General features: G+C 38.4%; 1 protein-coding gene across 5 annotated transcripts in view; it reads right to left on the bottom strand.

Moving 5' to 3' along the window:
- Window positions 1–15,015, bottom strand: part of CEP112 (centrosomal protein 112) — a 471,778-nt gene that overhangs the window by 391,628 nt on the left and 65,135 nt on the right. For all 5 annotated transcript variants that reach the window (XR_007131880.1, XM_047758132.1, XM_047758130.1 and 2 more), the window contains exons 9-12: window positions 13,002–13,088; window positions 10,185–10,284; window positions 7,460–7,578; window positions 1,341–1,484 (exon numbers count right to left, since the gene is read on the bottom strand). Coding sequence is in view for 4 of the 5 variants with exons in the window: in XM_047758132.1 (XP_047614088.1) it covers window positions 1,341–1,484; window positions 7,460–7,578; window positions 10,185–10,284; window positions 13,002–13,088 (450 nt within the window). In the remaining variant the exon portion in view is untranslated. The remainder of the gene's footprint in view (window positions 1–1,340; window positions 1,485–7,459; window positions 7,579–10,184; window positions 10,285–13,001; window positions 13,089–15,015) is intronic.

Genomic DNA, 15,015 nt, shown 5'->3' on the forward strand with positions numbered 1-15,015 from the left:
TTAACACTTGAAGAGTTTACATGGTACTCAGGCTATTAAGAAGCTGAATTTGAGCCCAAGACCCTAAAGTCCAGGTTTCAAATCACTGTGGGTCCTGCTTCTCATTTCTTTAACCCTATGAGACAGGCTCTAGAGCTGGTCTAGGGGTTTCCAAGATCTGCCTGGGTAACTGACTCTTGTCCAAATTCCATATCTTGAAATTCGAGGAAGTACTCTGGCCCACGCCAGGCTGGCCTGGGTGGGCTGAGTGGTAAGGGAGGTAGGTTCAGGCTAGGACACAAGGCTCTACCACGCCTCAAGGTCACATGGTACATGTGGAACAAGACTGATGAGGTACACTTGCCTCAGATGTGAGGAGCCCCAGGCCACATGCCCACCAGCCTACCTGTTCCAGGCTTACGTGTGTCAGCTTATAAAACGCTAAAGATATTCATTCCCCCAGACCTGCCCTCTGCAACCAGGCGCTCATGAGGGGCCTCTTCAGGGGGCCGTCCACCCTTCCCTGTAGACAGATAGCGGCCTCCCAAATTGGGTGCTATGGCGACCTCCTTCCGCACCCTTTTACGAAGGGAACTTCTGGAGTTTACCCATGTGATATCTGTGTCTGGTTCCTCAGTCAAGAGGAATCTACTGAGAACATCTGTCTTTGACTGGTCACACAACTCCTGTCTCCCAATCTGATGGCCTTCACACTAGCATTAAATATTTTCAGAAAAACAATCAAACCTTCAGTTAGAAAGAATGAAGCAAACAGAACAGGGAGTTCCCGTCATGGCGCAGTGGTTAATGAATCCGACTAGGAACCATGAGGTTGCGGGTTTGATCCCTGCCCTTGCTCAGTGGGTCAAGGATCTGGTGTTGCCGTGAGCTGTGGTGTAGGTTACAGACACAGCTCGGATCCCGCGTTGCTGTGGCTCTGGCGTAGGCCGGCGGCTACAGCTCCGATTCGACCCCTCGCCTGGGAACCTCCATATGCTGCAGGAGCGGCCCAAGAAATGGCAAAAAGACAAAAAAAAAAAAAAGAATGAAGCAAACAAAACAGAAAAGAAATTATCTCTAGACTAAAAGTCAGTGAAAAAAACAAAAAAGATTTGTAAAAGCCTCTGGGGGTTTAAGAAAAAAAATGACATCAAACTATCCAGAGTGAAATCCCACAGCAAACTTCAAAAGACCATCCACTGTCGCATATAAATCTGTGTCGAGTGGGAAGGTGAGGTGTTTTCTTTTAATTCTGTAACACACTTATTGATGCACTGCACACATCCTGGAAGCAGGGGGACACGGATACGAAGAGGACAGTTTATAAACACGACAAGAAAAGAAAAGAAGAAAGGACTTACTGTGGACTGTGTTTGCGCCATGTATTCACCCTCCATTTTATTCAGACGTATGTTCGTGTCCTCAAGCAATTCTTGAATATTTTCAGTGTGCCGCTTTTGAAGTTCAAACTTCTCCTTTTCCATTTCAGCTACAGCATTGTGGAGCTACACGGTGAAATCAAGGGTTGACTCTTTCATTGCTATTACAGAATAGACTATTTTGCCATTCAGGAAAAAAAATGCTTTCCTCTATTTCTCTATTTACTTATACGATGACCTGAACAACGTAAGATATAAAATTCATAAACATTCAAAGTAAAGACACCACATAAAAAGCTTGATTAGGAGTTCCTGTCGTGGCTCAGTGGTTAATGAATCTGACTAGGAACGATGAGGTTGCGGGTTTGATCCCTGGCCCCGCTCAGCGGGTTAAGGATCTGGCATTGCGGTGAGCTGTGGTGAAGGTTGCAGACACAGCTGGGATCCCACATTGCTGTGGCTCTGGCGTAGGCCAGTGGCTGCAGCTCCGATTTGACCCCCAGCCTGGGAACCTCCGTATGGCGTGGGAGAGGCCCAAGAAATGGCAAAAAAAAAGCATGATTAAGAAACCATTTTTTGTTTACTTTCCTGAATTGAAATTTTTAATGGATAAATAAATATTAAAGGGAATTATCCACCTATGGTAGAAATAGTAAATAAATCAGACAGATAATAACGATGCATCAGCTAAACAACACTAGTATTAGCCTGAAATCTAAAACAGAAATACTTACTATGTTGTTCTTGATTAGGAATATTATCACACTGCCTGTATTTTCATCTTACGTGCATGAAATTTTGCACAAGAGTATGTTTAAAAAGCTTTATCCTTTACCATAACTCCCAACAAGAAACTATTTTTATCCATTCCGTAATCTATACAGAATTGGACACAAGGATGGCATTTATAAATCAAATCGAGTTCTCGAGGGACATCTGTATACTCTGTGTCTTCATGTATACAGTCTTTCTTTATGAAGATGATGTATACACTGTGTACAGGGATGGAGCCCTAAAATATCCCGATAACTAAGGTAAGGAAAACAAAGTTCAATGGACAGCTTCCAAAGGGAAGAAGAAACCTGTGCTCCCAGCCTGGTGGGCATTTGTTCATTTTATTTTAACGGGAGTGGAATTCAGCATCTCATCCTGTCCCTTGCATCCGATCCCAGGCTCATTCAAGGTGGGGAGAGCAGTCCAAGACAGTCTAAAAGATATATTTTATTTCCCATTCATGAATCAGAGAGACAGACAGGCATGGAGACCTTTATTTGGCTGGGGCAATACCAGAGGAACAGAGAAAAGCCTGAGTGATGGTGGAAATGAGAGGCAGGAAGCAGGCAATAATTATGTCAATTAGTGATGAGGGTCCCAGAACTCTCCCAGTCTCCAGCTGAACAGGAGAAGCAAGGATGGCTCAGCAGCAGCCACAGAGAAGATCCTCGGGTTTCACAAATTTAACGTAGGCAATTTTGACTACTTGTAAGTGGCCCCCAAATCCTTGCTATATGTTGCATTTGTATTTTTGCCAGAGTATACCTTTTACACTGGCATTACGTCTACTATTTACAAGTCGGTCACTCAGCTGGTACATGAACAAGCCCACAGTGCCTATTTTTCAGTGCTGTTTGTAGCTGTTGACTGAGGGATGTAAACGAGTCAGGTAGAACTTTGTGTTAACACTCCTGTTGTTGTGGTTTCTTCATGTCTGTGGTCTCCCAAAGGTCCCACAACATCCACCCACTGAATGTCAAAAACCTACTGTTCGTAGGAGCCCAGTAGTGCACAGAGCCTTCTCAGGTGCATCCCACATCGCTTTATAAAGGCCTGTGCCTGCTGAAGTGGAGAGGGTTCTGTAAATCAGTCCGAGTGCTTGAAAACTCCTCCAGGGAATTTACATGAGACCACAAGGGTCAACATGACAAGTATGCTATAACTTGGTGGATTCATTTACAGAGGATCAAACAGGTGTATTTGGTCTAATATTCGAACCGGAGAGGACCAACACTTAGGTGAGTTGTCCCTCGGTATCCACAGGGCATTTGTTCCAGAAGCACCGCATATGCTCAAGTCCCATACAGAAAATGGTGCAGCACAGTCAACCCTCTGGAAATGCTAAACATAGTTAGCACTTAACCCAGAAATCTCATTCCTAAGTATATACCTATAAAATCATAGGAAATAGATATATTGGTCTCTGCCCCTAATTCCTGGCACAGTGGTCCTAAAACTCTGGTAATTTTCTAAGTGATAAGAACACTAGAAGCATCTTTCGTTCTAATATTTGGTTTCTGACCCTAGTTGCTGACCCAGAACTCCTAAATCCCTTGGAATTTCCTGGGTGACAGGAGAGTCTTTTGTTCCAATGAAGTGACTCCTGGTGGGCTTCTAGGTAGCATCAGGATGGGGGCTGGTCACCCAAACGATCAAGCCATAATTAGAAACTTGTAACCTTCAGCCCCACTCCTCACCTCCAGGAAAGGGAAAAAGGCTAAAGATTAAGTTTCTGATCAATCATGCCTACATAATAAAGCCTCCATAAAAATCCCAAAAGTAAGCTATTTGGAGCGCTTTCAGGCCATTGAACACATGGTGCCAGGAGTGGGGTGGCAGCTCTATGCCCCTCCCACCTACCTTGCCCTGTGCATCTCCTCACCTGGCTGTTCATTTGCATCTTTTATTATATCCTTAGTGATGAAATGGTAAATGTAAGTGTTTCCCTAAGTTCTGTGAGCCCTTCCACCAAATCAAGGAACCAACGGAGGGGTTGGTGGGAACTCCTATTAAGACCAGTTGATCAGAAGTACAGGAAACAACTTGGAACTTTCAAATGACATCGAAGTGGGAGCACCCCTGTGGGACTGAGCCCTTAACTTGGGGGTTCTGATGCTAATTCTAGGTAAATAGTTGTCAAAATTTAAGTGAATTAGAAGACATCCAACCGGTGGCAAAGACAACTGCTTGATGTGCAGAAAACCCACACGTTTGGTGTCAGAAGTATGATGAGGGTGTGAGTAAAGGAAAATGCAGGGAGGGTTTTCCTTATACAGTAGAGAAGAAAGATGAAAACACAGGTCCACACAAAAACTTGTACACAAATTTTTATAGCAAAATTACTCATGATATCCAAAAAGTATAATCCATTCAAATATCCACTAAGTGATAACATGTGGTATATCAATACAAAGGAACATGATTTGACCATAATACTGATTGAACTATGAATTCGTGCCACAATATCAGCGAAACTTAAAAACATTATAAGGGAAAGAAGCCAGTAACAAAATGTCATATATTGTATGACTTTATAGGCAAAACTATAGAAAGAGAAAGTGGAGTAGTGGTTGCAAGAGGGTGGAGACAGGGAAAATGGAAAGTGACTGCTAATGGGCAGCAGGTATTTTCTGGGCTAATAGGAAGTGTCCTGGAAATTAATATAGTGCTGATGTTGGCACAACTTTGTGAATACACTGAAAACCATTGAAATGTACACTTTAAGAGGATAATTTTTTTATGGCCACAGGTGCAGCATAAGGAAGTTTCCAGCCTAGGGGTCAAATCGGAACTACAGCTGCTGGCCTACACCACAGCCACAGCAACGTAGGATCTGAGCTACATCTGCGACCTATACCACAGCTCACAGTAACGCCAGATCCCTAACCCACTGAGCAAGGCTAGGGATCGAACCCACATCCTCATGGATACTAGTCAGGTTCATTTCCATTGAGCCATGATAGGAACTCCTAAGAGGGTAAATTTTATGTGTAAAAATCATAACTCAATTTTTTTAAAGGCCCATAGATTTAAAACAGCATGGTATAGTCAGATAACTGGAAAAAATTTGTACAGCTAGTAGAAAAGTATATGAGAAGGGGAGCGGGATTACGACAGAAGGTGAGGTTTAAAAGATCACCAGCATCTCAATCTTGAAGAGCCTTGTAAATGTAAGGACAGCTGGGAACCACTGGGGTGATTCAAATGGTGATGAGGAAAATGAGAGGTGTGTTCCAGAAAGACCACCAACGTGGCGGTATTACAGGGCACGGACTGAAGAGGTGCCAAGAGTCCCGTTACAGCAGATCCAGGCCGGGAACAATGGTCTCTGGAAGTAGGGGAGGACTGTGGTGAATAAATGCACAATAAACAGAACGAACGTTAGTGGCAAGTGATTAGATATGAGAGGCGAGGCAAAAGAAAGAATCTGAGCAGCTGAGTGGATGCCAACACCATAGGGAAGAGGGAAATCGGGAAAACCCTTATGAGGAGACTGCTTTAGTAATAAAGGATGAAGCTGGAGTTTGGGGAGAATGGTGGAATTTAGATCAAGGAGAAATCTTAACTAGGTAGTTGGATAACTGGGACTTAAAAGTGAGAGCTACAGGATGGAGATTTCTATTAGAAGGATACTGGCACGTGCACATGCATGCGCGCGCGCACACGCACACACTCACACATCATCATCTATACAGATGCTCAACAAATTTTAAACGGTTGACTGCTAAATCACAAAGTAAGTCTATCATCTGCTTACTAATTTTTGGCACCTACCCTGCTTGCACCAGGTATTCACCTCTTTCCAGATTTACAGGCATTCTACTTCACATAAAAAAAGACCTTCGACCATGTCTGCAGTGCTTTCACAGCCACTAATTATCGTCTAACTGTAAGAAAGAGCTGCTAATCCAGCTGAAAGAGTGAAATGTACCCTTGAACGTAAGTAGAGGCAGAAGCCTTTTCAAATATTCACCAGTTCAAACTGGGAAGTAAGGAACTAGGGAATTTAGATAAAGGGAGGCAGGTGGCCTGCTATGAACACAATGTATCTGCAGCAAACACAAATATATGCCATATTTACACAAAAGATAAAACCATAAATGAAAACTAGAAAAGAGCTAACTCTGCCCACATGAACATGGGCATTTCCCAGACTGGCACTGAAGGTACCATCACCAGGACACGTCAGACCAAGTGTCTGCGTGGGAAGGCATCAGAACTCTCAGTAAAAGATCCTGAACGCAGACTATCAAGAGAGTATCAGGGCAAGCTAATAATCAAAGGTCTTTATGAGAGAATACCTCAGAGAATAACATATTAAATTTTTTTTTGTCTTTTGTCTTTTTAGGACTACACCCAAGGCATATGGAAGTTCCCAGGCTAGGGGTCTAATCAGAGCTACAGCTGCCAGCCTACACCACAGCAACACAGGATCCAAGCTGCGTCTGCGACCTATACCACAGCTCACGGCAATGCCATATCTTTAACCCACTGAGCGAGGCCAGGGATTGAACCCACAACCTCATGGTTCCTAGTCAGATTCGTTTCTGCTGCACCATGATGGGAACTCTTCAATTATTTTAACTGCATACTTTAATTTTGATTAATGGCTAAGGGCTCCTAAGTGAAAGTGCTATATGACTATGTAAAGCTTGTTCATAATGAACATTTTTTGTACATTACCCTTGGCACTGCTACATTTTATGAAAATACTTTTATTAATTAAATTAAGTGCTCCTCTAAGAATAACACATCTGCTACTGACTTTGTTTACATCAAAAACAAACTTATGGAGTTCTCTGGTGGCTCAGTGGGCTAAGGATCCAGTGTTGTCACTGCTGTGGCTCTGGTTACTACTGTGGCATAGGTTTGATCCCCGGCCCGGGAAATTCCACATGCAGCAGGCATGGCCAAAACAACAAACAAACAAATTTATACTATAAATATTGTGTTATCTGAGATTTCAGGAAAGAAATGATCCAGTGGCCTACATCCAAAACTTGAACAGTTTAATTCCACAATTATTCTACTGCTATAGCCTTACTAATTTTGCTTAACATCTATTGGCTATGACAAAAAAAAAAATTCAGAACCTTAATTCAAGAATTAGTCAAAAGTAAATTTTCTAAATGAAAACTATTTTATAAACCATTAAACTTCCAGAAGAAAATATACCAAAACATGAAAAGATATTTCTAGATAGTCTAGAATAATAATTTATTTTTTCAAACTTCTCTATATATTCTGTGAACATCCACGATTTTTATAATTACTCTAAGGCACATCCCTTTATATTTTCCATTACTATTTTATTTTATGTAGCTTACCTTTTTCTCCCAATCATTATTCAGAGATTCTGTACTTTGTTCACATATCTTTTTTAACTCTGCAATCTGGTTATCTTTGGTCTCTCTGATAACTTGACATTCACGTATAAGGGTCTGAACTGTCGAAAATGATGAAAACATAGTTAAACCAATTTTAGCTACTACAGAAGAGTTCGGTGATGAAAAACACAGCGAACCAGTTAAAAGGTAATTCCATTTTACACCAAGTCTTCTCAGTTCTCCCTCCTAAAATATCTCTTATCCCTTCCACTCCTTTTTCTGCATTTCTGCCACTTTGGTTGCGTCCATCATTATTCACTTCCGAGACAATTTTAACAGTGTGCTGGCCTCAGTACCATTCCCCGCCATCGGGGCCTCCATTGCTTTAAAGAGGCCTTTCTGTAGTACAAATCCTGTAAAGTTACTCCCAGACCTAAAATCATCCACAGTTCCCTACTCTGCAAGATAAAGGCCAAAAACCTCTAACATGGAAAACAGCTCTCACAATCCGACTGCTGTATGGCTGTTATCTTTTGCCACTTTCATATTTTTAAACTTGTAAACGCACCAACCAATCTGCAGATTCCCGAGGCCATATCCTTTCATATATCATTGCCTAAACATGATCATTTATCCGCCTGGAATGCCCCTCCCTTCTTGCTGAAAAACTCCTACGCATTCTTAGTCTCAATTCAAGTAACACCTTCCTTATGAGGCATTCGCCAACCAGACTCCTCCTCAGGAACTCCTCTCTATTCCCGGTGAATCTCTCCATTAAACCACTTACTGCAGTATGTGTTATAATAGTTTACTTGATTATTTCCTGAGGAGAAAGACATTTCAACTTCTTATCTGCAGAGCAAAAGAGCGCCATCTAGGTAAGTACTCAACCGATATATAGATAAAGGAACCCATCATGCCAATATGCTGTTGCTCCTAGAGACGTTAAAAGCGTTGCCAAAGTTTATGTGACTGAAACAAAATATGCTTTAAATTATATAAAAGATTTCCCTTATAAATCATTTACATTTTTATCTTCTTTTTAAAAATGACTTAAACTGTGACTGATTCAAGTGAAAATGTGCTCAATATATACCTATGTCATCTGGATGGCAAAATAAATTCAACTGTTTATTTGCTTGAATCTAATATTTTCATAGCTTATTGAATATATTCTTATTCACTTACATCAAGATAGCAAAATTTTCATAAACGTTTACATAGAAATGTCTTTCACTCTTGTATCTCAACTGTGCCACAAACAAGGGGAGAAGGAGAAGAATCCAAGTTAACCTACTGTTGAAACTAAGATCTGTTTGCAATTCAAAAAGCCTTAAAAAATAATATTTTAAAATCTAACACAGCTTTAAATCGTCTCGTTTCAATTAGGATTAGAAACAAAAACCTAGAAGTAAATTTAAAATATTTTTGTAGCCACTGATATTTGGAGAAAGAATCCAAACATATTTCTAATTACTTTAATCAACATTCAAGCCTGGAGATAAACCTAAAAATATCTATTTCATTAGTTAATTTATTTATGTAACTGCCATCCTAAATTTAAAGGGCATTACCATTGTCTCAGATATGCTGGGGTTCGATGGTTTGGGAGAGTCAGTAAGTTCTGTATGGAAATCCTAAATGAAAACTTTCCTCTTGACTCATCATTTATATCTTTTCATTCACCAAATCCTCCAAAATTTCTTCTTCAGTTCTATTCTCACTACCCCACCGCCATCATTCACACATTCTGGGTCCTTATCACCTTACACACAAAATTACAGAAGCATGAAAGCATGACATTCTTGTGTTGAAGGGACTTTCTATAGATTACTCATCTAGCTGCACCATTTTATCATGAGTAAGCCGAGGTGCAGAGACTTGCTGATATCCCACAGCAGACACAAAGAGCAGGGCTGGGACTAGAGAGTGTTTTCTGGCGAATGGAAGGCACTCCCTCGCTCTCGGTCTCTCTCTCTCTCCATTCTGTTGGTCTCATCATGCTTGGCATGCCCACTGCTACTAGGCTACTCCACCTAAAATATGAGGTCCTAAAACTCACCTCTCAAAAATCTCTGACTCCACAGCATCTACAGGATAAACTTGAAACTTCTAAATCTGAAATCCAAAGTCATGCTTAAGTCATGCCAAGTCTCCTATCTCAGTCTTTTTCAATCTCTCTCTTAATGTATAGGATATCCACTCTAGCTAAACAGCTTTGCAGCATCCGCCCCACAACTTACCAATGTCAGTATTCCTATTCCAACTAATCAAACCTTAAAAATTTTTGAAGTTCTTTTCCCCAAAAATATTTTCAACACTTCTCTAATGTTTTGACCTATAATCATAGATAATTTAACACTTGAGTATATGCCCTCTTTTCCTTCATAATGAAAGTGTAAATGGGGAATACTTTTTAAATGTTTGTTCTGTCCATAACAGAAGAGTTAAGAAGGAGTAACAGTTACAAACTCTTCCAACTCTTGAACCCTACCAACCACCACTGCGTTCCTCTCTCTCTCTCTCTCTCTCTCACACACACACACACACACACACACACACGAGTTTTTCTTAACTTATAAGGAAGCTCACATCGACACATCCACTGATGGAAACCCACAGAAACATTCCCTTCTCAAACTACGAAAGGTCAGAAATAAAATTTTACTTTATACAAACACTAAAAAAAAGTTATTAAAAGATTTATGTAACAATAACACATCACCTTTCTTTTCAAGTTTTCTAATAGTCTCCTCTGTTTCATTTTGCTTCTTTTTGTATAAAGTTTTCATTTCTTCTATTTCATTATTCTTTCTTTCTAAAATCTGCAAATGAATTTAAAATATTTTAGTAGATTACATTGTTTCATGTTTAGAACACACACTTTTTTTAGAAGAGTGCAGTATTTTTGCAAGTCTATCTCAGCTAATCTCATAAATGGTTTCCCCAAAAAGATGTAAAAATTATACTTTAGTGTACAAAATATTAAATACACTAGAATAATTGATTACTGAAAGAAATGTTATCTGCTTTGAATTTTCATGTACCAGCTCATAAGGAGACTGTAAGTAATAAATTAGGTGGTTCTCTAAAATATAATCCAGAGATTAAACTGTCATAAAGTATAGCAGACAGAAGCCATCAGTAACTTGACCTGTTGATACAGTACAGTTCACCTCCCCACCACACTGCAACAGAGCAACTTCAGGTGAGTACATCCCTGCATCCCCCCCACTAGTGTCCTCCTGTCATTTTCATTCACAATAACAAGAACTCCCAGAGGCATGATGGGAAGATGAGACCTAACAGGCCTCTTTTATATCCAGTTCTGCTCCTAGGAATTAGGAAAGTCAGCTCAAAGTGTGTCCAAAATCGCATGAATATGTTATACCATTAATTTATATGATATTAGACGCTATAAAATGAATCATTTAATGAAATTTAATTATTATTATATACTTCTAAATGCATCTCCCCTCAAAAAGGAAAAAAAAAAAACCCTAGAGAAATAACCAAAATGTAGGAAAGTTAGCAAGCAGGGAAAAAAAAGTGCTAATCAAGGGGAAAAAAAGAAAACCAAACTGAAGCGAGAATATGTATATCCACTTTTCTTACAGTTGAGGTACATTTCCTATACACTCAAATTCAGTTTTTACTCACCCATGTCTAACTAACTTTTTTTAGTGCTTTTACTACCAGCATTTTACTTCACCTTTCATTGTTTTAGTCTCACCTCTAAGAATGGTAAATAAGAATAGGAACTACCTTGATCCCGATGTCCATAAAGAAGCAAAAAAGGAAAAGAATGTAGGCAAATAGATAAAAACACTCTTAAGTTTTATCCCTTCTCCAGTTCCTAACACTTAGAAAATATCATAGTGCAACAAACTGATGAATATACTTTCCAAATCTGACATAAGGTCAAGGATTTTATTTATATTTTTACCTGGCATTTCAAACTAGTGCCATTGCTTTCTTTTTTCACACAGAATTTATTTTAAAAGAGAAATTTCTGGAAAGGATTTCATTATCAAATGTTTTTCTTAAAATAGAGCTTTGTAACAGACATACCAAGCAGTCTATTTCAAATTCTACTATCATGATTTTCCAAGTATATTACTATATTTATTTATCTTTACATCAGTATTTTATATATCGGTGGATTCTAATTCATTTGGACATATGCTATATTGAAATTATATTACTGAATCTCTAACATATTTATGATAGAGAACTATTTTTCTCTAACCATTTAAACTAAGGTAAATTTCTACAAAGAGTAGAAGGAATATTTGCCTTTAAAATTTGAATAGGAAAGAGAAAAGGAGAATGAAAGATTTTTCTCTTTCTAATTTTCAATCAGTGATTTCCTTCTTGTTGCTTTGAAAGATGAGCCAAATATGCACCTGGCTAATATTAATATATTTTCAACCTTTAAGAAAGCATGGACAGGAGTTCCCGTCATGGCACAGTGGTTAACGAATCCGACTAGGAACCATGAGGTTGCGGGTTCGGTCCCTGCCCTTGCTCAGTGGGTTAACCATCCGGCGTTGCCGTGAGCTGTGGTGTAGGTTGCAGACGCGCGGCTCGGATCCTGCGTTGTTGTGGCTCTGGTGTAGGCCGGCGGCTACAGCTCCGATTGGACTCCTAGCCTGGGAACCTCCATATGCTGCGGGAGCGGCCCTAGAAATAGCAAAAAGACAAAAAAAAAAAAAAAAGAAAGCATGGACACATGATGCTGTAGCCTCAACTCCCACCTCCAACTCTCACTAATTTTGTTAAGCAGAATCATTGGCTTAGTTTTGAAACAGACAATGTCAAGTTTCTATCTGGATCAACATTGATGAATTAAACATTCATATATTACATGTTATATATAACTACATTTTAAAAATAAATACTAAACTACAGCATCAATTGAAATTCAATGTACAGTAACTATAATTGATGTCTTTTGTGCCATTAGGAAGAAAAGTTAATTTTATTTAAAAATACAAATTGAAATACTGGAAGGCATAAATCTCAGTGAGCTACAGGCAAAAAAGCCTACACTGGCAGTGCTGACATTACAATGCATGCAGTCTATACCAAAGAGAACAAAATCCAAGAGTTTTTTTTTTTTTTAACTAAAAAGGGAATTTTAATTACCCAAAACTGAAAGAATAATAGACCAAAACAAACTTTGTAGTTGATGTCTTATTTTAGCCTTTATGTAAGATAACTACAGAATGTAAAGATTGTAAGGAGACCAGCCTTCAAACAAGAGAAAAAGAACTAAAAGGTAATGTAAACTATACGGGTTTCCATAAATACATTTGTTTAGCAAATGAAGTTTAAAGATCAACTTTTTCCAGGATATTAATTCAGCAAATACCATTTATAAGGAAGATTATCAGAAGTGCATAAATAAGTGGATTTATTTAAATTTAATTTAAATATTTAATTTAAACTTATCAAATAATATTGCACTTCCCATGTGGCTCACAACATAAATATTTAAAATATTAAACATTAATAAAATAATAAATTGTACATACACTACCTTCTGAACATCAGCATCATGTTTCTGTTGCAATTTAAGTTTCTCTTCATGATATTTAGCTTCCATCATTTTTGTTTTCATGTCCAACTTCAAGGAAGATATTTTAAAGGTGTTATTAATTTACTTTTCCCTTTGGCAAAAACACACAATTAAATTAACTTCCTATATGATAGAGTATCATTTCCCACTTTTACCTTAGAGCCACTTGTTCAGCAATCACATTACATACACCAATATGTTAGTTACATTCTTTGATTACTTCTAAGCTGATTAAAAGTCATTTGAATAAATTTCACTTGATAGGCAAAAGTAAAACTAATGAACACAGATTCATCATTGATCCCCAGGCCACTTCACCAATATAATAATAACATTGGAATTAGTTCTTCCTTATTAGTTATCCTTTCATAGATACACAGTTGTAAAGCAAAGGAGTATTTTCATACCCTTTTAAAATAACTGTAGATATTCTTTTTAACCAAACCCACACTCATAAGTGCTAGGTTTTTTTAAGTTACTTGCATTGTAGAATCTGGAACTTTTCACACTGTCATAGTAAGTTCTATTGGTCTACCTTGAACTTGGAATGGATCTTTTTACCATGCATGATTTTATAACATTGTGCATTGCTCATTTGTAAAACATCAGTTCAATGAGTTACAGAGATTTCCAAATATTGAAAATTTCATTACATAATTTCAAAACTGCACACTGGTTAATGTCACCCCCGATCTCATTGGAATGGTCTTAGTATTGGAAAGCTCTCAAGTTCACATTGACTGACACAGGTTTGCCAAAATTCTAATTTGTATTAAAATGTCAATTTTTATCACTACCAACAAATATTGACAGTTGTTTTGCTTGAAGTGACAGTCTCAATTTGTTCATTTTTGAGAAAATGTCTGCCAAATATTCAAGTCTGAATAACCATATTTTGTCCATCACTCATCCTTTCAAATAAAAACAATATTCCACAAAAAATAGCAACTATTGCAATTCCTAATTGAAAAAAGCACACAAAGCGTTTTTCCTCCAGCACTTTGATATGCACTTTGATAAGCACCCTAAGTTCTCTCTACATAGTTCCATTTCATCACTCAGCTACCCCAACGATGCAAGTCTGAAGTCCAAGATTTGATAAAATTAAGAATCTTCTACTTGCTTCATGGAGGACATTTTAAGTAAGACTGGTAATTTCTTTCCCTGTGAGCACACGGCGGTGAAGAATATGCCTACCAGTAACCATTTGGTGTCATTGCCTTGATGTGGGTTTGGATGTAGTTTTACCCACCACTGTGTCTGCAACATCAATGAAAATGTCAATACACTTTTAAAAATTTAAATATTATTACAAGAGTCTTTGGGACCACCTGGTTCATGCCCCAGACTTTGAGAACCACTGCTCTAGAGAAATTCCTGCGCATATGTGTTAAGAAACATGTATGAGATTGTTCATAGGATTACTGTTTGTAAAAGCCAAAAATCAGAACAGATTCACGGACAGAATGGCAAGAAATTGTGACAGGCTGATTTAATAGAAAGTGACACAAATGAACCCAACTATAGCTACCTGGCATAACGAGGCTGAATGTCATCCATGCACTACTGAGCAAAAGGAGCAAGACACAAAAAACAAATATAAAGTTTAGTTCTATTTAAACCAAGTTCAAAATCTACTAAAACAAAAATATTTTGATTTTTAAAAACGCAGCCATTGGTGCTACAGTCAACTTTAAAAACAAAGGGGGAAGTTATCGGAAAAGTCAGGGTAGTGGTCATCTCTAGGGGAGATGGATGAGAGTAAAATTGGGAAGGTTTAGACAGCAGGCTGCTGGGCTCTTACAATGAGCTAATTCTTGCCTGCATACTGTTTACAGTGGTACTCCTTTGTATAATTATTTATTACATTTTGTGAGACTGCATGTATCTGAATGCTATAGTCATAAGCAATGTTTTTAAACATCAATTCTCTCATTTACTATGTCAATGACTGTAGACTTCATCATCCTGGATT

Source organism: Phacochoerus africanus, chromosome 14 (genome assembly GCF_016906955.1).
Source record: "Phacochoerus africanus isolate WHEZ1 chromosome 14, ROS_Pafr_v1, whole genome shotgun sequence".
Lineage (NCBI taxonomy): Eukaryota > Metazoa > Chordata > Mammalia > Artiodactyla > Suidae > Phacochoerus > Phacochoerus africanus.